The sequence below is a fragment of the Zootoca vivipara genome, chromosome 12 (genome assembly GCF_963506605.1).
Source record: "Zootoca vivipara chromosome 12, rZooViv1.1, whole genome shotgun sequence".
Taxonomy (NCBI): Eukaryota; Metazoa; Chordata; class Lepidosauria; order Squamata; family Lacertidae; genus Zootoca; species Zootoca vivipara.
The window spans coordinates 14,837,995-14,862,685 of record NC_083287.1 but is presented as its reverse complement, the minus strand read 5'-3'; the positions used below and the strand labels follow the sequence as shown (position 1 = coordinate 14,862,685).

Here is a 24,691-nt window from a genome sequence, read left to right as displayed (position 1 = left end):
TATATCTGCAGATGATTATACTGTTTAATTTGAGAGCAACCTTTGCTATTTTCAACATACATCCATGCTCCAAAAAGGTTTCCCAGCAAATTTAGTTTCAGGACCTCCTCCAGTTACACTGGAAACATTTATTATTAAATTCCAAATTTTATTCAGCTTTAAGCCTAGTAATATAAAAACCACACTGAGCTTGGTAGGAAATCCTCAATAGAACAATATGTTCTTGTTTAAGAGTTCAAGTTTGTTCAAAACAGTTTAGATTTCAAATGAGACCAGCACAGTCTGAAGTCATATTCCAAATGAAGTGTTAAATTTTATTTGAGTTAGTTTATTGATGATGCACAAAAGAACAACAGTTGATCCATCTCTTTCCAACAAAAACTAGTAAATCCTCTCGAGGTTAATTTGCAAAATTGCATTAAACTAAAAAGTTTGGGTGATCAATATAAATTAAGTGCCCATGTTGAGTATCACCATTCCAACTCTTCAAGCAGCCTTTTGCATTACAAATGATTAAGTGGACACTTTCAATTTTACAGAATTACACTGACTTTTAAACAAAATTCAGAATTCGATATTTCTGAATGCCACATTGTACTGTGAACAGCAGTCTTATATTGTGTGATAATTTTCCATCTGTACAGTTCCCTTTTACAAAGTTGGGCAACACAAAAGACATCAACTGCTTGTCCTTCTCTGAACGTGTTCAGCTCCCTAGTCCCAGTCACAGAAGGAAGAGGCAGAGGCAAGTTTAAATTATCCCAAAAAATCGAATAAATTGCTATATTTGGTGTCTTCAAGATGTTTCACCTTCTGTGGGGGATGTAGGTGTTGTTGGAGAGGCCAGATCTGGTTTCCGTGACATTCTGTCCAGTTCAGCTTGAACATCCGTTAAGACAGGCTTCTGGCCTATACATAAAGGAGGGCACATAACATAAGATTTTAAGCTAAATGTTTTTCACAAGTAGCACACACAAAGACAGGCCAAAACTAAGGTGAAACACAACACAACAGGTTCAGTCCCACTGTGGGAGATCATGTAATTCCAAGATTAATTACTACAGTACTCTACATTCAAGGCTCTTGCTACCATTAGCTAGATTGTCTTAGGATAAGTTTGATAGGAAAGTATATTTGCTTACAAGTCTGCAAAACAAGTGTCACAATCAAATGGATCTACACCAACACATGAGAAAAGAGCAGTTTTGGGGGGTATAATCCCCCACATTTAGCCACCATGTATGCAGACACAGTGTACCTACAATATATGTGAACAGCCATATGTTCTCTGTGTGTGTCATCTGCTCATACAGGTAGAATGCCATGAATGCAGGACAGAATCTGAGCTAAACAATGATGTGACATTCATGGCTTTTACCTCTGGATCTGCTTCAACTTCTGTACTTAAAGGCCCCTAAGCTCGATCCTCATAGCATACAGAAAGGACAGTAAGGAAGACCAATATGTCCCATATATATGATATGCAAGTAAAACTTTAGAGTTGGTGAAAGGTCCAGGTTTTTACACTGGTAAACCCAATGTTTTTCCTGGCTACCCATTATGTGCCTTGTGCGTATCTCAGTGCCATAAGTCTATCCAGGGGTTACATGATGCTCAGGTTATGTATTCCAAACCCTGATGCAATACGAGACAGTTTCCCACCCCACCCCAAGTTCTCTAGCAACCACAGAGGACTCAAGAAAGGTGTGGGTTCAGAGATTGCTAAGGCAAACATTCGTGAATTCTTTCCCTTAGGTATATAATCAACTTGCTCCTTGATCAAACAAGGGCTATCTGCACACAGATATCATTACAAAGGGGCCACACATGCAAAGGAGGGATAATGTACAAAGCTCTTTTTTTAAAAAAAAAAAGCATACGCATTTCGTATGCAGGACTGCTCACATAGTGATCCTTCTTTATCAGGTTCACACACACACATCCACAATGGTTTTGACAGGATCCATCATTTGTTTTGAGAAATGACAAAACTCAATCTAGTCCTGCGCACCCACCCACCCTCCAATAGCTGAGTGAGACTGTCAAGGGGGAACAGCACCATCTATCTTGGGAATTCAGAGACAGTTAGTACACAGAATACCACACAATCCAATATGCACAGGAATGTATGGATCCTAACCAGCACATAACATTATAAGGTGAGATCAGATAAATAACAGTAATATTTTAAATGATTTTTTTATGTCATACATTTGGCAGTACTGTATAAATACTCTTGCTTCAGCAAAAAACTGCATCCAGCTTGGAGTGTCCATTCTATGTAATACCAAAATGTTTTATTTACTGTTCTTACCTGACTTTTTTGCAGATGGTGGCAAGTTGCTGCCACCCCCACCTCCAGGACTCCCTACTCCTCCGGGACTACCAACACTACCAGGTCCACCAGGTGAGCCAGTTTTCTTACTCAGCAAACTGTTGAAAAAGTTAGCCAGTACTCCTTCGCTTGTGGCTCCAGCTGAAAAGAAGTTACCCCCCCCCCCCAGATATTTTGATAATGCATATTAATTGTATCTGAACTCTTAAAACATGAAATGGCAATATTAAACACACATGGTTGGATTCAGATGTAAATCAACTTCTGTTACATTTATTTCAGTGGGATCCAAATACTAATCATAATAGGAGTTTGGATTTGATATCCCACCTTTCACTCCCCTTAAGGAGTCTCAAAGTGGCTAACAATCTCCTTTCTCCCCCACAACAAACACTCTGTGAGGTGAGTGGGGCTGAGAGACTTCAAAGAAGTGTGGCTAGCCCAAGGTAACCCATAAATAAAACTGATTATCTTGTCTCACGTTTTTAGGGGACTCCAGTTCAATTAACTTAGTCTGGATCTAACCCACTGAGGAAGTCAACTATATCAAAGTGATTACCTTGCATGCTGAACATAAATGTCAACATCCCGGAGTACATTAGAAACAGTGAGTCACTGCCTAATTACCAGAACAGTTTTTCTTCAACAGACCACATTCCTAGTGTTTACTTAACAGATCAAGTTATTTCTCGCAAGGTCTTAAATTCATTCAATTCCATTCAATTCACAAGAACGCTTCCTATTTTAAAAAAGAAATCCTCATCTAAAAATTACAGCAAATTTAATCCGATTAAAGTATAAGTAATTGCTTCCCTTAGTTTGAAATTTAAAAGTTATCAATACTCAATAGAGTAAAATTATTTTAGAAAGGGGGAAGTATGCAACACTTTTGCTACTGACTATGATGTCAATGTTTAGAATATTTAGGTTGCAAAACTATTATTATGTTTTACCTTTCATACTAGGATCTATTTTTTTGGATCCAGCAGGGATGGTTGTAACACTGGCAACATTGGAAGTAACCGATCTGTTTGGTGTCCTAGGGGATCCTCCAGGGACTCTTGGTGAGGTATCCTACATAGAATTAGAAAATACAGTGAAGTACTTAGACTGAAATACTGAGTTGTCAGTTCCATTTTGAGAGGGACATTTCCAAGTTATGAGAAATTCATAGCAAAATTATATATATATATATATATATATATATATATATATATATATATATATATATATATATATATATATATATATATTGTATATATATATATATATATACAAACATGCTGACTTCGTTGGATACAACCCATTATCAGCCCAACTTTGTACATATCTGAGAAGTAAGTTCCATTTTGTTCATTGGAGCTTGTTGTCAGGTAAGTAGGTACAGGACTGAAGCCTAATAGCAGCAAGCAAGCTTTCAGCTACATAAATCAGAGTTACTAATGTATTAAATACTTCACCCAAAATGAGCTCCAAAATTGGATCCAAATAAATGTACTGCTAAGTTATTAATATTTAAGTATTTACTACTAACCACTGGTCTTCCAGCTGCAGTAGGTGGCTGTTTTGCTAACAGAGACTGAAAAACAAAATGAAAGAGAAATTTTGGAACAAGAAGTTGTTGGCAAATTCCAACACAAATTTAATTTTAGTTTAAATGAAATGTAGATTAAATGAATATGTACCTGTTGCTTCATAAGAAATACTTGATCATCTTCTGCTACTATCTCTTTCTCGTGTACAAACTGCAATGGGGGGGGGAGCCATTAAGAGATGTCCAACTAAGTAATTTTAAAAATAGCACTATCACAAATATTTACTGGAACAAGTGGATGAAAAGCTCATGAAGATCCCCAATGCAGCAGCCCATTCATTCAAAGCCTTGTACAGCTTGGACCCAGTCTGGGCGTGTCTCTACCCATGTGAATAATACATTTTTCTAGAGATCTGCTAGGGAAGCCTTGCTCTTATCCTTTATTGGGACATTATAAAACACTGTTGAGTCAGGATAGGTCTCCACCTCACAATGATGATTTACAGCTTTGTTACAGCTGTTGAGATCCTTATCAAGCTCTTCCATTCAGCTTGATTACTAAAGAGATCTCCTATGTTCAGGATATTACATCTGAATATGCAACACCACCACAAATAGGGTTCACAGGGCATATGCACTGTCCCTGCCTCCAATATCCCTGTCCCATATTGAGTGGGAAGGCTGAAGGGGATTTCAAAACACATTCAGCAGAATGCACTTAAGAGACCTCTGTGATCAAACCTGTGTTTTCATGATTCCTGATCATAGGGAGGCTTCTAAGCATGTTCAACAAAATGCACTTAGAAGCCCCTTTCAGACCTCCTTATTCAAGGCAGGAAAGTCAGGTATTGGGCAGGTGGGGCTGGCACATGCAGCCTCACACCCCCTACTTGTTTTCTCTCCAAACACAATGTCTGAATGTGGACAGTGAATACCAGCTGATGGAGACAAATGAAGGTGAACTATTGCTTTTATTCCTGCTGAGCTTCCCTGGAAAATGGCTGGCTATTGTATAAAAAAAGATGGAACACACGGACTGCTGATTTGATCAGCAGGACTGTTCTTATCTGTAATTCCAAGATCTTTGGACTGAGGCTCATTACAATATATTATTAGGCAATGGCATTTTGCCTGCTTTATTGTGTGCAGGTTTTTTTTAGCTGGCACAACTCCTTAAAAACTGTATCTTTGTTGTTATGTAGTGTAAAGGCACATAATAAATGACACTAATTTATTTGACAACCCTTATTACACATTTAGATCAGCTATGTAGACTAAATTAATATAGAGATGGCCAATTTATAGTTGAAAAGAAGTTACGATGCTGTTATCAGTGATAAGCTTCCTTGAGTTGTTGTCACTGCACTGAGCAATCAGTGTTACGAATTCCTGCCACCCCACTGACCACTAACAAGGCAATGTGTTAAATTAAAGGTATTTCTTCTAAACACAGGAAACAGTTACCTTTCTGACCGGAGGCTTTGTTATTATATCTTCAAAATTGTCGTCCGCTTTTAAAGTCTGAAAGTTCTCATGTAATATTCCTATCTTCTTTTCATTGTCCCATCCTGCAGGACTGAAAGCAAATACAGTGTCACATCTTGAATTTCAGTTGTTCAAGGTTTGGTTCACCTTCTGTCCAATGCCATCCTATACAAAGAACCCTGTTTCTTAAGGCAGAGCAGGAATTTTATTTTTCATTTTAAGTCCAAGATGGATGCTCACCATGAGGTTAAAAAATCCCCCCCCTGAAACATAGGGTTTCTTTTCTTTTTGCAACCCCAACCCAAAATATAATAATAAAGCACTTTAGTTTGGAATTGGAAGTCCTTAGCACTAAATATAGCACAGCAGAGAGGAAAAAGATAAAACAGTAGTGTCATATTTCCTCTTCCGCCTCCTGAAATTTTACCATACCATTGAACTACAAACATTGTTACAATGCTCTTATTTCAGACAGGCTTGGTTCCTGAACAGGAGCGCTCTTATTAGGGGTTAGGGATACAATGAAACACTTACATTTTTTTTAATGAAGCAAGACACCCAATAACTAAGTAACTTACATAAATACTGCATCTTTTTCCACAACAGCAGCAGATATATTGAAGGGGAATCCATATAATTTCTGGACAATAAATTTATACACGTAATCAATATTCTTATTTTCCTTTACTGAAGTGTAAATAAGTGCTGCACCATCTGAGTTATTTGTTAAAGAAAATGCGAATGCATTTTTCTGCTTGGCAGTGGCAAGAAACTATTCACGATACTTTCAATACTTCTGTAATATTCATCCAGTGACAAAGTGTTATAACATTAAGTGTGTGATAACATACTTAAAAATATCTGTGTATATTACCTCCTCTTGTGAAACATGCATCAGAGTATAGAAGCCAAACATTGACACAGAAACTGTTAGGGGAAAGCAGGTTTGCCCAAACTCTCAAGCGGAAGAGAAATTTCATTTCATCAACCATTTCTGTTAAAAGACAAATTGGGTGCCTTCCTAACTTTTGTACTGTTTTCCTACACAAGCCGCACTTCCATGTAGGTATGAAGGCTTCGCACCTACACTACATTAGCGGTGGGAACTACTGGCAGCCCCCAGTCTTCTTCTGGGCCCTAAAGCCTCTCCACATCTGACCCACCAAAGGCCCACCTTGTCTTCAAAGCCCAGCCCCAAAAGGAGAGGTGAGGGAAGGAATTTTCTTGACATTGCTGGTTTTGTGATGTTCTACTACATGTACTTGTCTTCTTCCCCTCCCCGTAGCTCCATGTTGACTTTTCTCATTGGGAGAAGCAAAGGACAAAGAAAGACAGTTCCCTTGAGGGTTTTCAGGTGGTTCTTAACAGACTTTTGAGATGGAGAGGGGAGGGCAGAATTGGTTGTTTGCATTTGTTTGCGTCTGATAGTCAGCTCTACCTACCTAAATGCAAGGGGTTAGTCATAATCTGAAAAATGTTCATCACCCTTGTGATGGGCAAACATGCTGCTATCTACACGGTATACAGCTTTTCCTTCACTGAAATGATATCCTTTGCATAAAGCACCCATCTTAACTAGTTACTATCCAGCTTCCCATCTCGACTTATAAGGCACATGCCTAGCTGTGTTTCTTTCCCTGAGAGTCTTGGAAGCAGAACAGGATACCAGTAATTATTGCTGTGCTTAATACTTGTAATCACCATGTTTCAGCTCTGGTGTGAATGCCAATTACTGAAGAACAGCATTTGTATGTGCTTTGTCAAAACTAACTTTGAACAATATATGGTAATTGCTATGAAACGGTAGTAACATGGTCAATCTCCAAAGAACAATAAAGCTTATTCTGCATGTCCAGGGGTTGCTTTTGCATTGTATTTCTCAAACAGCAGCTCTTCATACCACACAGATAGCCACTTTGGAAACAGACTATTAAAAATGCAGTTTCTGATATAGATTACCATACGAAGTAAAAAATTCCCCTAGGCATGGCCAGGTCCTTGGGCATCCCTGAAATAATTCTGGGCCATGGCACATAAGTGCACCACCAAATATGCTTTGCTTATCAACTCTCATAGAGCCACTGGTTCAGACAACATTATATCCAGGCTTTGTGAGCTGAGATAGGAAGTTTTTTGCCTGTATATTAAACTCCTACACTACTCTAACAAACCAATCAGGAACAAACCCTCTAGCTAACCAGTTTGCAGTTACATCCAAAATGGGATATTATGGTTGCAAGAACAAACCAAGATATTAAATACAGGTAGGTAGCCGTGTTGGTCTGACGCAGTCAAAACAAAATAAAAAAATCCTTCCAGCAGCACCTTAGAGACCAACTAAGTTTGTCATAGGTATAAGCTTTCGTGTGCATGCACACTTCCTTCAGATACACTGAAGAAGTGTGCATGCACACGAAAGCTCATATCTATGACAAACTTAGTTGGTCTCTAAGGTACTGCTGGAAGGATTTCAAGATATAAAACCAATTCAAACTATACTTTAATCTAGTTTCCTAGTTTGGATGAAATTGGAAACTATGGTTGATTAGAGGTTTTTTGGTTCAGAGGGTCTGTAAAGGCCATTCATAGCTTAGTTTAGTAAACAGAGGGCTGATAATATAAACTCAGCACTTACCACTATCATTCAGATTACATGAGAGCCCAAGACTTACAGTAACTTGATAAAAGACTACCCAGCAAATCATGGGGCTTCTCAGATTATCTGAATCCAGTTGTAATTTTAATAATAAATCTACATTTTAAAGGATACATTGTAAACAAAACCGACGGATGTGCGACTGAATGAAGTCAAAGTGCTCATCTCTGTAATCGTGCTCTTTTTCCAGCAGGCTAATGGCATCACACTGTGGAGCAATAATAATAATAATAATAATAATAATAATAATAATAATGCAATTTTAATCATGATTGCACCTGTAACTTACCATCATTGCAATTACAGAACTTTCCACTGTTCATATTAGCTATGAAATATATAATCCTTGCATTATACTACATCCAATGTGAAAAATTTCTATAGAGATATTTTAATATTTCTCTCTTTCTGGAATCCAAAGGCCAGGATCCAAAGAGCTACTTCAGCACATTCCAGGGCTACAATGCACTCAGCAGCATTTTTCATTCCTTTTTTTTTAATGGCAATCTCTCACACACTGTTGCCTTGATGCTACATTAGAAACTGAAAGTCTCTTCAGGATGGCTTTAGGAATTCAGGCTTCTTGGAGCACGTGGAACTAATTTATGGTTCTTGGGAACTTAGCTCATTAAGATTTAGAACATAAAAATTTGAAATCCAAGAGATATAAATAAAAACCTGAACCAATATTTGGCATTTGGTAAAACATGTAAAAATATTTATAGGATAAAATATATTCTAAAGAATTTGTCTAGTATGCATTTTCTTACTGCATTGGAAGATTCTCTGATATAGAGAAGACAGGTGATAAAATATATAGAATAAACAACAGAATATTGAGGGGGGGGGGTTTCCTTCCGAACAATTCCAGCCAAGTTTTTAGTTTAAATAATAACTTAGCTGCACTCCTTGACCCACTTACTAGACTAATGGTTCTTTCAGACAACTTTACTCAAACCTCTATCATAGCTTAAAACTGCCATTTTGCTCCCAGTGCCTCTCCATAACTGCTTTACTTCAACCTCTGGCACTGTTTAAAATTATATCTAATATTAACTTTTCAATGTCCCTCCCTCCTTGCAGAACTCAAACTTCTCCCTCCTTCATTCCTCAGCTGCCTCATGTGAGAGAGATAAAGGATGTGGAGCCCTCAAGTATTCCAGTTTACTCAAACCTCTGCCGTTTTCCTCAGTTACTTCTATCCCTGCTTCACTCAGACTTCTGCCATTATTTTAAACCGTGGGTTTCCCCCTCTCAGTGGTCTTCTCTTCTCACTTCCATGCCATGGCCCTGCAATTGTGCAACCTGCCTTCACTTTTGTTCCCCTACCCTGCCCTGACTTCATGCAAATCTAGGATTATGATGTGGCACCACAACTCCTCCAATGGGTGCTACACAATGACATTGTTACATTTTTGTTATATGGAAAAAATGGTTAAAATAACTTTCTAATTTTTTATATAAAGGCTGCCATCCATTATACAGTCTTGCAGAATTCAGGCTATTAATTAAAATCTATACAAGGCATCTTTGTTCAGTTGCTCAAACAATGTGTTAAATATTACACTTGAGAAAGTGAAGAATACTTAAGGTGGTGGAAAACCAATGTGCAGTATTCAAAATGGTTTCATTTAATAGAGGTTTTCCCACCCTCACCCCATTTGAAAAAATATTCTGTACGCTCTGTTTTCCTTGTATAGATATGTCTTGTTACTTGAAATTAAAAATCATTTAAAAAATATTCTGATGTACAAACATAATCTGAAACATGAAACAAACCTTTGTACAAACTACTACTACAGGAATGCCTAAGTTGCATGTTAGTGTATCGGCACCCAATGGTAAAATGACACTGTCATCTTTGTCTTCCTGTAATGAAGTATTTCTCCTCTGTGGAGAAGCTGGAAAGCCTTCCCCTGGTTCTGTGTATTCCTGAAAATCTCTTACAACTGAAATAAGAAAGAAAAAAATGAATCAAGCAAGTACTTTGTTCCTGGGAGTCTGTATTTGTACCAAATACTTTTTATTCTATTTAGCTTTGCCAGTTTTTAAATGTCAATTTATGTTTTCCTAAGTAGTCAAAGTATTATTATTATTACTACTAGTAGTAGTAGTAGACCACCCTTCATCCAAAGACCACATGGCAGTTCACAGCATAAAAATACAAAATGAGTACACAAAATACATAATAAAAACAAAATCAAACCAATAACCCCTTCCCAAAAATACAATTAAAAGGGATAGATAGGGATAGCTGCAAAATTTAAAAATCAGTCTTTCAAAACAACAATTTTAATTCAATTAATAGTTCTAAACATTTTGAAATATACTCTACTTGTAACTAAGTTCTTTGGCACAAGTTTATACTACACAATAGACAGCAAAAGTTATGAACTAAGGCAAGCTAGTTAATAGATAAAACATATATAAATATAAGTAGATATAAAGAGGCAAACCCAAACATTTTAGGGTTTTGTTTTGTTTTTTAACCACAAGGGCAGCAGTAGTTATTTTATTTAACCCAAATTCTGTAAAGTTTATCTCAAATACAGACTGTAATAGGTTATCGAATTTACATTCTAAATGTTTCAGTGAAGACTGGTAAATCTAGAGTATGGCATTTTAAAAAGATGCTAAGTTACCCAAAAAACAAAACTTTCAACAACACTGGAATTAACTTACTTCTGGACACTAAATTAAAGATACATACAGCAAAAAAATCCTCCCATGCAGATCTTTTAGGCATCTTAAACTCCCTCAATGCCAGCTTTATTACTAATTTGTTTGGCTTTAAGCCAATATTGTTTGTGCTGGAAATTCCAGAATTTAGATTGTATCCAAGAAAAGAAGTGACGAAAACTGTTGTTTTGTTGTTGCTGATTTGTACCCCCTTTGTCAACAACACCTATTAATTTCAGGGGATGGTATATTGATTGGTCAGTGAAAAGTAGATGGTAAAAAGACAATAGAAGCATATGGAAGGGAAGACAAAATGCTTATAAGACTTCTTATAAGGCCTATTCTGTAGGATGGAGAAGACATTCAGATTCCTAACAACACATGCAAGCTTCCACTATCATACCACCACAAACTTATTTTGGAATTAATTTAAGAAGGATTTGTTTGTTTTTTAACTTTATAGAGCCAACTTCTTCTTAGCAGCTGGAATGTTAAAAATATTTTATATTAGTTGCATACAAAATATCAAAACAGTTTGCAACAATTAAAATACAGGAAGAACACAAAAATTAAAAGAGATCGTATTTATGAAATGTGTACAGATAGTAGGGCCATATAGAAGAGCCCATATAGTAATTACAAGGAACTGACTAGTTACATTAAGAGGCTCAGTACACATTATGGACCAAAGGTACATGTCAAAGCACAAACATTATTTTAGAAACCACTTCAGAAAGGTGTGATTTGGGACAAGGAGCTGGTAGGGGACAAATCACCTCTTCCTCCCTACCGTGTTTCTCATATTATAAGACATGTCTTATATTTATTTTTTCCTCAAAAAAACACACTATGGCTTATTTTCAAGGGATGTCTTATTTTTTTCCTCCTCCTCCTCCTGCTGCGGCCGGCATTGCTGCTGCGCCTATCACTATGTATTATTTTCGGGGTATGGCTTATATTCCTTGAATGCTTAAAAATCCTGCTATGGCTTATTTTATGGGTATGTCTTAAAATATGAGAAACAGGTAGTATTTATCCAAGTCTGAGTAATCTTCTCTTAAAACTGCTTTGCTTTAAAATTAAAACAGGGGTGAAAAGATGAGAAACTCTCTTTTGGTGCTCTTATATGCCTATTTGTATGTAACATTTATTTAACACACACACACACCCGAAATAATTATTTCAAAGATCACTCCTTTCACTAACTTGCAACGAGAGGTATGCTAATGCAATGTGTATTTCAGATACCTGCTACATGATGCAGAATGAGTACAGCAGGGGCAAGGAACCCTCAACCATCAACAGAATTTCAGCTGGCCCTATAAATATCCTCCAAACCACCAGCTGTTGAGTAGGGAGCTGTTGTGAAGTAAAGGGGCTGTGTTGTGATGGTGTGTAAAGCTTCAAACAGCTCCTTCCTCTGCAAGAACATCAGCTGCAGAAGGGAAAACATCTTGAGAGAGAGAGAGAGACTTGGGTTTCCTACAAATACAGTGGTGCCTCGCTAGACGAAATTAAATCGTTCCATGGGTCAATTCGTGTAACGAATTTTTCGTCTAGCGAGTCCCAGTTTCCCATAGGAATGCATTGAAACTTAATCAATGCGTTCCTATAGGCTCTGGGGGACTGGCGGCGGCATGCGACGGGGCTTCGGAGAAGGTCTCCGAAGCCCCGTCCGATGCCGGCTGTGTGCGAGGCGGTTGGGGGAGAAGCTCTCTTCTCCCAGCCAGCGCCTTGCCTGACTCCCCCGACATGGAGCGCAGCTTCGGAGACCTCCGAAGTTGCGCTCCATGCCGGCTGTGTACGGCGAGAGGCGGCGGCGGGGGAAGCTTCTCCCGCCGCCTCCCGCCTGCCTTCCCCGGTGTGGGGTGCAGCTTCGGAAGCCTCTTTCGTCTAGCGAGTTTTTCATTGTGCGAGGCATTCGTAAAGCGAGGCACCACTGTATACAAAAAGTGCCCAAGTAATTTGTGATTGCATGCAATTTTTGTGATGCAAGAGCATATTGAAGTTGATGACTCTGAGCAGTTCACAGTTCAACTGTACTTTGATGTTATTTTAATTCTTGTGCTGCGACTGTGCCTTAGGTAAAGTCAAAACAGAAAAAAGCTCGCCAACACACTTTAGCAAACGTTATAAAAACAAACCTATGGAGAAAATTGAAAATGAAGCCTGAGTAAATACTAAAAATTAAATATATACTTCCATCTCCAAAAAGAAAGACTTTTGTGTGTGAATGTTATGGTGTGTTAACAATGTGTAGGTCTCATTAAAAACACTATTGTGGCTGGAATGCAGTTCCTGTCAGCTTTCCACTAGAGTAATGTGGTCCTTGGCCTGAATTTAGTTCTTCACCCCTGCGTGTACAGGGTGCACTGAATTTAGAAGGCAAAGCATTTCTATTTTCTTTTATACAATACAGGAAATTTCTATCCCAGGAAGCTGCTTAGAAGAGTATGAAAAAGGTATGAAAGCAGAACCTTCCAAAAAGTCAAAGCAAAGGTGACAGCGGTAAGCCCTCTGCTAAATAAAACTGCTCTTCTTACTAATGCACAGAACTTACTATTCTCCTTCACTATTTTCTACAAAAATAAATAAATACCCTGAACTATATGAGAAATAAAAATACTGCACTCAAAATGATTAAATTGAGTTACTATAAAATTTGTTGAGCACAGGTTTTGATATTCTGGGTGAAGAATTTGGATTCCACAGAACAGAGAACACACCCCAATGCATCCCTTCCAAGCCCATTAAACGTAAGCATTACATCTTCACAGTTCGTTTTTCCAGTTGTTGTTTATCATTTTAAGAATTGTTTATCAATTTAAGATTTGTTGTTAAACACCACTTATGTGCATTGCACTTTATACCTCCGGGTATAGGGCGGTATATAAATTCTAATAATAATAATAATAATAATAATAATAATAATAATAATAATAATAATGGACAATATGGCAGGGCCCTGTCTCAAGGAGCTTACAATCTAAAGGGATCAATTTCAATAGATATAGCAAGCCAGTGTTGATGATTCTGCATGAGTAAGGACTTCTCTTTTATTTGTTTATCAAAAACTATACAGAGAAGCTCTCAACAGCTCCATGCATGCACAAAATGAGCTGCTGTAGCAGAATAGATGTTAGTAATATTTGCTTTCAGAAGTTTTGAGCCTACTGAATCACCCTCTCCACATGACTAACATTTTAGTGCACCCAAGTCCAGATAACATTTCAGCATTATTAAAGCTAAAAAGCCAGTAAAATTATCAGAATTAAAAAGATGTAACTAACTTTTTTGCTCTGGCACTGAATTTCACATAAAAAAGTTTTACAATGGATTTAAAAATCTTATATTGACAACAAATATTCAACTGAATCTATTATGATGTGCTAAACCATGATATTCCCAAGACAGGTTGCAAAGATAATGCTACATACATTAGATACTACAGTTATATTATAATGAGAATTCACATGGTCAAGAGAAACCTCTTATAAAACTGTTATAAAGCATAAGAGTGAATATAGTTAAATCAGCTGACAAACATGTTGGCATTACATTTCCTGTAATAGACAAACACATCACAAAAGGGTACATTTACACAAAGATGAATTCAATATTTTTTCCTAGCATCTATAAAGTGTACTCACTCTTTTGCTCCATTTCTTTCATTTCTTCAGGCGGAATTTTTAATTTGTCAATATGCTCCCTTACAACACTTGCCCATTTTTGTAAAGAGTCTAAAGCAGCCCATGGCTTAGACATGTCCACCACCAACATAATCAAAGTGTCCTTTAGAGAGATGGCTTCCAATGCAAATTTAAGTAGACCTTTATGATAGAGGTCACCATCCAGTATCCATACATTACATCGTGTCTGATCTGTAAAAAAACATAAACATGGTGTTATTAACATGTACCATAGTTTATTATCAGTGGACAATATCCAAATGAGTTATTTTCACTCATTAAAAACAATGAACTGCTTTAAATGGCTCTTCTTGAAATATGACTACCATTGGTTATCACTCACTGCTAGTATTTAAAGGTAAAGGGGCCCCTGACCATCAGGTCCAGTCGTGTCCAACTCTGGGGTTGCGGCGCTCATCTTGCTCTATAGGCCGAGGGAGCTGGCGTTTGTCTGCAGACAGCTTCTGGGTTATGTGGCCAGCATGACAAAGCTGCTTCTGGCGAGCCAGAGCAGCGCATGGAAACGCCGTTTACCTTCCCGCCGGAGCGGTCCCTATTTATCTACTTGCACTTTTATGTGCTTTTGAACTGCTAGGTGGGCTAGTATTTATAAATATACTATTAGAATGATAATGGTTTTAGGAAACACTTCAATGAATTTGGATACCAGATAGTTCTCAAGCATGGTTATTAAATCTTTTGACTAGCAATATGCCTGGTGAGACAATCTTGATGTTGATCAGGTTTATAAAGCTTTCAGTATTCTAAGCTACACAATCTGGATTCTTATGTATATTTCAGAGCGCACACAAAAAAATTAAGAGCGTGGAGAAAGGAGGGAGAGAAGGAGAAATATAAAAGGAAAAGGCAGGAAGACTAAAGGAAAAATAGGTTGAGAAGATTTAGGATAAAAGGGGAGAAGGGAAACGGGAAGTAGAAGGTGAGAGACCAGGTCAGAGAAAAGAGGCAAAATTAAGGAAATATTACAAATTGAAGGCTTTTTTAATTTGGAAAGAAAGGCAAGTAAGGGAAAGAATATAATAGAAGTGTACAAGTGTGGAGAAAGTCAATAGACAGTTTTCCTTCCTTCCCTATCTCATAGCACTAGAGCTAGGGATCATCAAATTAAATTGAAGAACTTCCCACAATGTCTAGTTAAACGATGGAATTCGCTTTAAGGGAAGGTTATACAAATTCATGTTACAGGTAGGTAGTCGTGTTGGTCTGCTGTAGTCGAAACAAAATAAAAACTATCCTTCCAGTAGCACCTTAGAGACCAACTAAGTTTGTCATTGGTATGAGCTTTCGTGTGCATGCACACCTTGCACACAAAAGCTCATACCAATGGCAAACTTAGTTGGTCTCTAAGGTGCTACTGGAAGGATAGTTTTTATTTTGTTTCGAAAAATTCATGGACACCTAGTCCTGATGACTATGCTACTTCCTATATCAAAAGCAACAAGCCTCCAAGTGATAGTTGCTGGGGTTCACAAGCAGGTGAATGTTATGCTGTTTGTGATCTTACCATGGACATCTGGTTGGCCACTGTGAGAACAGAATGCTGGACAAGGTAGGCTTTTGGCCTGATCTAGCAGGGTCCTCTTTCAGGTCTTATTCCACTCTGGTGTTAACTCACCACCACCACCACCCAAAAAAAACCCCATTCATTCTCCCTGAAGTCACCCTCCCCATACCATTCATCCCTTCCCCAAATAGAAAACAAGGAAAGGCAGTGATAATAAGTTGGAGACAGAATCTGGAAGTTGCTGACTAGTGAAAATGCCATACATTTTTAAAATCTGGAATATTCCCAAGCAATGAATAATTACTCACTGTTGTTGTTATCAGAACTGGTACTTACCCTCTTTGTCTTCATCATCATGTACATTTATGTACAAATATTCCATTCCTCTTCCTTTCTTGTATCCATCAATTTCCTGAAGTTTTCCAATTAAACTAGTTTTACCTGCACCGTCTTCCCCTGGAAAAAAGTTTAAAAGTGGACTTTATTAATAAGATATATGAAATATATTTCTTGTACTATTTCCATTTCAATTTGTGAAACTTTTTTTTGCTTTAGGACACTGGGCCAAAATAGTAGTCTGTAGCAAACATTGCCATGTAGACATGGTATATGCTCACCCATGCTTCTGCCATGCGTACTGCATTATTAGCAGAAAAGCACATGAACAAGTCCTGTTGCTGCTATCTTATTTGTAATTTTAATAATTCATATGGGGACGTAAGGTGGGCCCTCTGCTGTACATGTCCTAAAGCAAAATAGGTTTCACAAATTGAAATGGAAATATTACAGGCACAGCAAGAGCCTCTCCTGCTGCGGAGAAGCGTGGCACACCCTCCACCACTGCGGGGAGGTACGGCGGGCCCCTCTGCCACCACGGGGAGGTACGGCAGGACCCTCTGTGGCCGCAGGGATGTGTGGCAAAGCCCTCTGCTGCTACGGGGGAGTGCAATGCACCCTCCATCGCTGTGGGGATGCACAGCAGGACCCTCTGCTGCCATAGGGAGGCCCAGCAAGACCCTCCGCCACCGCAGATATATATCATGATATAATGAGATATTGTGATATTTTGGTGGTAATGTCTAAGAAATGACAGGCAAGTAGTCAGTTTCTGAGTAGTCAGAGAAGTCTGGCAAAGTTCCCAGAAGCTTCACTGTCATCCCCACATTTCAGATCTTTTACACATTATATATGCAAATCTTCTGTTTTCTAGGTGCTTTTCTGCATATATTTTCTATAACATTTGTAGGAATATACAACCCTTGGAAGCCACTGACTTTAACCTTTTCCAACCAACAAAAAAATCTCTATCAAGTTAGTCTGAATTGCCCAATTGGAGGTGTCACCTAGAAACAGAGCAACTCTGATTTCCACAGACACTTTTGAATATATTTTATAAAGTATTCTCCACAAAATATGCAATTCCTAATGTTTTTATAACAAATTTGCACTAGTAAATTTCAAGTAATAAAGTTTTTGTATCACAAATATTGATACAATGTTTTGGGTACATAACATTTAAATAAAAACATAGCCACAAAGAATCATTTTTAAAGTTAGCTGCAAGGCATATCTGTAATTTAGGCTGCTAAACCACCATTTATTGGCCCAAGAACACATACCGGTACATTCCTGCATGTTCCCTTCTAACCCCTTGCCTCAGTTCAATACCATATTAGGAAGCATGGAATAAAATCACAGTTTCTCAGTTAAGATGTAATGGGAAACAGTGGCTTAAACAAACCAAAATGTCAGCACTGAATCTTGGAACACAAAAGAATATGCAGCCATATAATTAATTCTTGGGCAGATAAAACCATGGTTGATCAGTTTGAGATTGTTACATTTGTGCTTGCCATGAACAGATGAGTTTATTTCCAGTCTGTGCCAATTTTGCATGTGCTTATATTCATGAATCCAATCTGTCCCAAATCATCTTTGACCTGCATTTTTTAAAGTGTGCAAAAGATTGTATTTAAATTGCACTTAAATACATAATTTATTTCAATGTACATATTTCATGCTAAAATATGCATTTAGGTACTTTTTTGAGCTGAGAACTAGAGAAATGCAAACTCTGAAGGATAATTATGGTCTAATCTATTTATTAATCCAGGATGTGTGAATTGGGTCAATTCATTTAAAAATGCAATGAAAATCCCAATGAAAATCTCTATCCCTACTCTGCCCTAGGCCTTAGTGTGTAAAAGAAACTGAAATATCAATGGCTACTAGCCATGATGGCTGTGCTCTGCCCCCACAGTTGGAGGCAGCATGTTTCTGAATATCAGTTGCTGGACATCAAGGGGGGGGAGTGCTCTTGTGCTCAGGTCCCACTTGTGGGTTTCCGACAGGCATCTGTGTAAACACTGTGAGAACAGGATGTTGGACTAGGTGGATCATTGGCCCTATCCAGCAAGCTCTTCTTATGCTTTTTTATGTCTTAAGAGTTGCAGAAGATAAGCCTGCTGGTATTATGTAGTGCTTATAAGAACCTAACCTTTCATAATGTAAATAAAAAATTCAGTATAATCAGATGCTATGGGGAAAAAGAAGTCAAGATAAAATGTATTTTAGCAAAACAGGTTCAATTCTGACACATACATACTTCAAAAATAAACTTTGTGCTCTCCTATAAATACATCATCTTGTAAAAAAACACCACCACCAATACAATTTGATGAGCATGAATCAAAAGAAAGAGCAATCGTAAGTGCCAGTGTAGACATAATGCTTTTCAACTTCATAAGCACAGTTAAGTGATTGGGAATGAGCCATGAAATTGCATACTCCACCACCAGATCCCTCTCTATCACTTCATTCCACTTCACTTTATTACAGTGAAGCTTTGCACAGGCAAACTAAGCACAAGGATAGCTAGAGTTCCCTGCATAGCTGCCAAGTTATCCCTTTTTTAAAGGGATTTTCCCTTATGCTGAATAGGCTTCCTCGCGAGAAAAGGGAAAACTTGGCAGCTATGGTTCCCTGTTAATAATACAACTAGGGTAAAGTGGGACCCCTGACAAGACCCCCAAAGTGGCTTGCCTGGTGGGGTGGAGGTGTAGCAATAGCCTCCTGTGTCAGCAGAGTTGCTGCCACTTGCCAGGCCAGAGAAGGGAAGGGGCAAGATGGCAGCAAGGTTGGGCCACACTGGCCAACCTAATCCAGTACTGCCTCCAGTGCATCCACACAGCCCGAACTACACTCTTCCTTCTCCTGGTAATGACAGTGACATCGCTGCTGGGATGGTACTGCTCTGGTTGCACCCAACAAGCTCCATAGTTAATTTTGGTGCCAATAATTAACTGAGGGGTATGAATAGAAAAGAAATTGCTCGCAATACAAGAGGAGCCTTGGCTGACCAATCTTTTAAGCATGCTTGCAAATAGTGAACATTTTGACTACACCAGCCCTTGGTTAACTAAAGCAAGCAATGCTACCATCATATTACATTTTACAACTTCACTGGTCATCATATAGTCATCCATATTTAGAAAAGATCTTATTTTAAAATTTAAGACAAAAGAATGGTCTAGTAAATGGTTTAATAAAGTTAAAGGCAAGGTAAAGAACCCCTGGATAGTTAAGTCCAGGCAAAGGCAACTATGGGGAGCTGGCGTTTGTCCACAGACAGCTTTCTGGGTCATGTGGTCAGCATGACTAAACTGTTTCTGGTGCAACGGGACACCATGACGAGTACCAGAGCGCACAGAAATGTTGTGTACCTTCCTGCCACAGCAGTACCTATTTATCTACTCACAGTGATATGCTTTCGAACTGCTACGTTGGCAGTAGCTGGGACTGAGCAACAGAATCTCATCACCATCATGTGGATTCGAACTGCTGACCTTCCGATCAGCAAGCCCAAGAGGCTCAGTGGTTCAGACCACAGCGCCACCTACCTTGCATAAGTTATAAATAAACATTAAACGGTTTAATAAAGTTATAAATTACTGAGAGTGTAAATATAAAACTTAGGATGCTCAGAACTAAATTTTAAATGAACCGACAACCCTGCGTGATCAGACCTACTTACTCCAGCTTCCTGTTTCTTATAGTGGTCAATCACATGCCTTTAAGAAGCCCACAGGCAAGACACGAGTGTGATAGCACTCTACTGATATTGTTTATCAGTGACTGGTATTCGGCAGCATATTGACCCTGGTGGCTATATACCATCTCCTCAATCAAACTAGTACCCATTGATAGTCTTATGCCCAATGAATTTGTTTAATCCCCTTTTAAATTATGCAAGCTGGTGGACATCACTACACCTTGTGGTAGCAAATTCCATAGTCAACCATGCTCACTTTTTTCCTAGACTAAAAAGCCCCAAATGCTGCAACCTTTCCTCATAGGAGAGTTGCTCCAACACCTTGATACTTTTGGTTGTCCTTTTCTGCACCTTTTCCTGCTCTTCAATATCCTTTCTGAGGTGCAATGACTGGACTATTCTAAGTGTGGCTGTGCTACATATTTATATAAAGGCACCATAAGTAATTAGATTCCTTTATCTAATGGATAATTTGCCCTTTTCACAATTGGTAAAGGCAAGCTACTTATCATGAGCCCCCAAAATCCCTTTCCTGATAAATCACTGCCTGCCTCCCCAACATTATGGCTTTTTGCTCCAATGTGCATCGCTATACACTGAACTGCATTTTCCATTTTAATGCCCATTCACCTGGTCTGGAGATGTCCTCATGGAGCTCGTTGCTATCCCTCTTTGCTTTTACAGAATAATTCTGTGACATCAGCAAATCTGGTGACCTCACTGCTCACCCCTAATATCATATCATGTATGAACTTACTAAAAAGCACTGGTCCCAATACATATGCTTGTGGGGCTCCACTTCTTATATCTTTCCATTGGAGCACTATCCATTTACCGGTATTTCTGTTCTCTGCTTCCTATTTTTTAATCAGTTACCAGCCCATAAGATATAGCTGTGGGATGACATCATATCTTATCCAATGGTTGCTTATGCATAATTAACTCATTGAATTCATTGCCATGAGAAAAAAACAGTTTTTTAAAAAGTTACGTTCATGGGAACATCAGTCTATCAATGGTTAGAACAAGGCATGATAGTTACAAGTGCAATATCAATATCCATCCAGTGTATTATCATGCTTTCCCACTATGTTCTTTTTGCAAATTTCCCAGAAGCACTTGACCAACCAGTGTTGAATACAAACCAGTAGAATGTCTGGATGTTTGATCTAACTCTTAAAAAAAGAGTTCATACTATGTTTTTTATGAATGAAATAATGTAAATAATCCATGCTAAATATCTGTCATTTTGATTTTAAAAAATCTCTCTGCCACAAAAAACTTGTAGTGCAAAGTAAGAGGACTATAGCATGATATTATGACTATGAAACATTATGTATTTTTATCTCTCTCTATGGCCTTGTCTACAGTCCTTTCACATTCTGTATTCTGTATTTTGCAGAACCATGTGTTTCTCTCAGTTTTTTACTTTATTATTTACCTTTATAAATTGCCCCCCTTTTGTCACATAGAACCTCAGGGCAATGAAGACACATAACTAAACTATGAAACAATTAATTTAAACTTCATTAAACCAATGAAGTGCTCTGGAGCAGCATAAAAAAGTTATGCCCACTCACAGATTTCCCTCAAATGCCTGTGCGAAAGTATGTGTTTCAAGTCGTTATATAAAAATCCTTGAGGGTGACAGCTTTTTCTCAATAAGAGAGTTCCACCAACAAGGATTTGCCACAGAGAAGATCCTACCTCTGTATCACCTCTCATTCCTAAGCTTTTCTAGTAAATGGAGAGGTAAATTCCTCCTTGTCTTTGTACACTGCTGTTCTGTAATATCTATTAGTACAGTACTGTAGTGTGTTTTTTTACAACCAGGACTGCAAGTACGTAGAATTTCAAGTGTTACAGTATTCTCATCAATGTCACCCCCAAAGTGTGAAAACTAAGCCAGGAGTTGCTTGAAAAAGCCAGCTGGAAGGATTACCCACATGTGGGTCTACTCATAAACACCTTAAAGCAGGGGTAGGCAACCTAAGGCCCAGGGGCCAGATGCGGCCCAGTCGCCTTCTCAATCTGGCCCGTGCACAGTCCGGGAATCAGTGTGTTTTTACATGAGTAGAATGTGTGCTTTTATTTAAAATGCATCTCTGGGTTATTTGTGGGACATAGGAATTTGTTCTTTTTTCTCTTCAAAATATAGTCTGGCCCACCACATGGCCTGAGGGACGGTGGACTGGCCCATGGCTGAAAAAGGTTGCTGACCCCTGCTTTAACGTTACTGTTTCAAGCAACAAGCTTATTGAGAGTACTATGTTTCAAGGGAAGCTAGTAAGAGAAGTTAACTTCTCCAACGACAAAACCCAGAACCTATTCAGGGACATCAGTCAGTACAAGATACAGATAGCACAAGACATCCCACCAAAGAAACAAAACAAAAAACCAGCTGATGCAGCAGATGTACCCTAACACACCCAATTTTCAGTTTCTCCCAAGCACCCCAATGAAAGCAACACCTCTAAGTGCCAAGAAAGAAAAAACAGAAGGAGGTGCTAACCATATCAAATGGGTGGAGCCATGAGACAAGCCAGCAACAGACAGACAGGCTGATGCTGACACATAATGTGACAACAATGCCTTTGGCAGGCCTTATGCATATGGGCAGAGCTCACTACCCTAGCCTGCCAGCCAACAAACAGTAGAGGCCTCTATGGATTTTGGAAGTCAGGCTTGAAGTATCACACAACATGCAGCTGTACCTTGAAACAATAAGCAGAAAAGGGATTTAAGCCCTGTGTGCATTTCCCGTTCTGTGGAAGGGAAACTGCCAGTTTCTGCACAAGGCTGGGGGTGGGTGGGAAGGCAACGGTGCGATCAATGAACCGCTGCGGATGCCCCTCCCTCCTGCACAGCTTACAAACACAACCAGGTCCACGGCCAGCAATTCGGCGCGCACACCCTCCGCCCTCATTAACAACAAGTGAAAACGATCGCAAACGGGAAACGAGACGTGCAGGCAAAAAACAAACGGAACAGAAACAAGGCGAGGAAAAGAAAGGGCCGCTTACCCAGCAGCACGACGTTTTTCCCCGGCGGCAATTTAGACCTGGAACGAGTCGACACCTCGCTGAGGATGCAGGACCTGCAGGGGCAAACAAGAGAAACGAGGAAGGCAGTGAGGAGGGAGGAGGGAAGGTCCAGCGCGAGAGGAACAAGCTCCTGTCAAGCGGAGGCGAGGAGAAGCAGCGGGAGAAGAGGATGGGCAAGGTGGGGATTAAGGGATGGGGAAGAAATTGAGGAAATGGGAGTAGGGAAGTGGGGAGAATTAGGGGAAGATGTGGGGAGTAGGGGGAGAGATGTGGGGGGGATGGGATGTAGGGGGAAGATCGGAGAGAAATGGGGGTGCAGGAGAGATGAAAGAGATGGGGAGGTGAGGGAAATAGGGGGAAAGAGGGTGAGAGATGTGGGGGTGGATTGTGAGAGATGTGGGGAGAGAAGGAGGAAATGGGGAGGTAGGGGGGAAGGAAGAAGAGAGAAACCTCTCCCGCCCACCTCAGAGAGGGCGACAGGGGAGGACCCGCAACATGGCGGAGGGGGCATTACAAGGGTTTTCTTCTTCTTCCCCCGTTCACGGGACGCCCCACTTAAAAACAAACAAAAGGCGGGGTGTGAAGAGAAGGGATTCGGGAATCTGCCAGGTGCGGGAATGAGGGCGAGGCAAGCACCTTTGCCCGCAATGACTGGAGTGCAGCCGCGGGGGTGGGGTGGGGGGTATAGGAATGGAGAGGAGCTACCAGGTAGTAACGGTCCCTCTCTGAGGAGGCGAGGCGACCGGGTGTGGGTGAAGGGGCGGGGGGCGTCCTCAATATTACCAGAGATTCTGCCCGTCGTCCTCGTCGCCACCCGCTCGCGAGTCCGCGCCGCCGCCGCCGCCGCCGCTACTCGTGGCGTTGAAAGCGGCCGCAGCCCCGTAGCCTGAGGCCAGCCCCGGCGAGGAAGAGGAACCGTAGGAGCCGGCTCGCCCTCCTATCGCCGCCGCCATCTTCGCTGTACACACGCGCGCGCACACACACAGAGTCGCAAGAGCGCGCAGAGGGCAGGCGCGCGCCGCCGACGCCTTCCCTTTCTCTTCAATGAGGGAAAAAGAGGAGCTGGGCCAGGCGGCCGACACACGGCGTTGCCGAGGGACCCGGATGTAGGCGGGCCTGCGAGGCGCGAGGGAGAGGCGGCACCGCCCCCACCCCACCCCGGTTGCCTCTGCGCAGCCCACCTCCCTGACTGGGACGTTGTTGTTGTTTGTTGTTGTTGTTGACGTTGACTTGCCGTGTGACGAAACCAAAAAAAAAAACCCGGAAAAGGCGCGCATGGCACATTGGGCAGAGCTCACACAGCCGCCTCAGCGACCTGCCACACCTTTTCAGGTGTCTTCGAGCGGCTTTGCTTTTCGGACAGGTGAGGGCTAACGCCTCTTTCAAAGCATCCCCTGAAGTAGCTGCGACGGCGGGAAGCGCAGGTATCGATTACGGAGCCTGAAAATGGCCTTGAGAAGGGTTGGGCTAGATGACCCCCGGGGTTCCTTCCCTACTGTGATTCTGAGAGAGGCGCCACCAATGACCTAGCCCTGCCCTCTATGGAAACCCGCCGCCTCTGGCCTGAAAACACAGGAATCTTGGAAGCAGAGTTTTTTTTTTCTAAAATAAATAAAATGTTTAGGGGCACTCTCATTTTCCTACTCATATTGAAATACTGCTCCTCAATGAGGCCAAACTTCAATTCACAAAA

At 40.1% G+C, this 24,691-nt stretch overlaps 1 protein-coding gene across 1 annotated transcript; it reads right to left on the bottom strand.

Annotated features, from left to right (window-relative positions):
* Positions 1-293: 293 nt before the first annotated feature.
* On the bottom strand, positions 294-23,975 carry DYNC1LI1 (dynein cytoplasmic 1 light intermediate chain 1). Its single transcript, XM_035128847.2, has 13 exons — positions 23,782-23,975; positions 22,978-23,051; positions 16,240-16,359; positions 14,340-14,570; positions 9,790-9,959; positions 8,125-8,218; positions 5,933-6,068; positions 5,334-5,445; positions 4,021-4,080; positions 3,870-3,914; positions 3,289-3,409; positions 2,315-2,476; positions 294-909 (listed from the first exon to the last, which is right to left on the bottom strand). The coding sequence occupies exons 1-13, from the start codon at positions 23,949-23,951 to the stop codon at positions 797-799; spliced, it is 1,608 nt and encodes a 535-aa protein (XP_034984738.1). The 5' UTR covers positions 23,952-23,975; the 3' UTR covers positions 294-796.
* Between the last annotated feature and the right edge of the window lie 716 nt (positions 23,976-24,691).

Excerpts from the sequence above, each read along its gene's own strand:
- DYNC1LI1 (XM_035128847.2), bottom strand. The coding sequence starts at position 23,951 with ATGGCGGCGGCGATAGGAGGGCGAGCCGGCTCCTACGGTTCCTCTTCC. Across the intron at positions 3,410-3,869 it reads CTGCAGCTGGAAGACCAGTG|GATACCTCACCAAGAGTCCC; the intron begins GTTAGTAGTAAA and ends AATTCTATGTAG. Across the intron at positions 910-2,314 it reads ACCATCTGCAAAAAAGTCAG|GCCAGAAGCCTGTCTTAACG; the intron begins GTAAGAACAGTA and ends CTTTATGTATAG.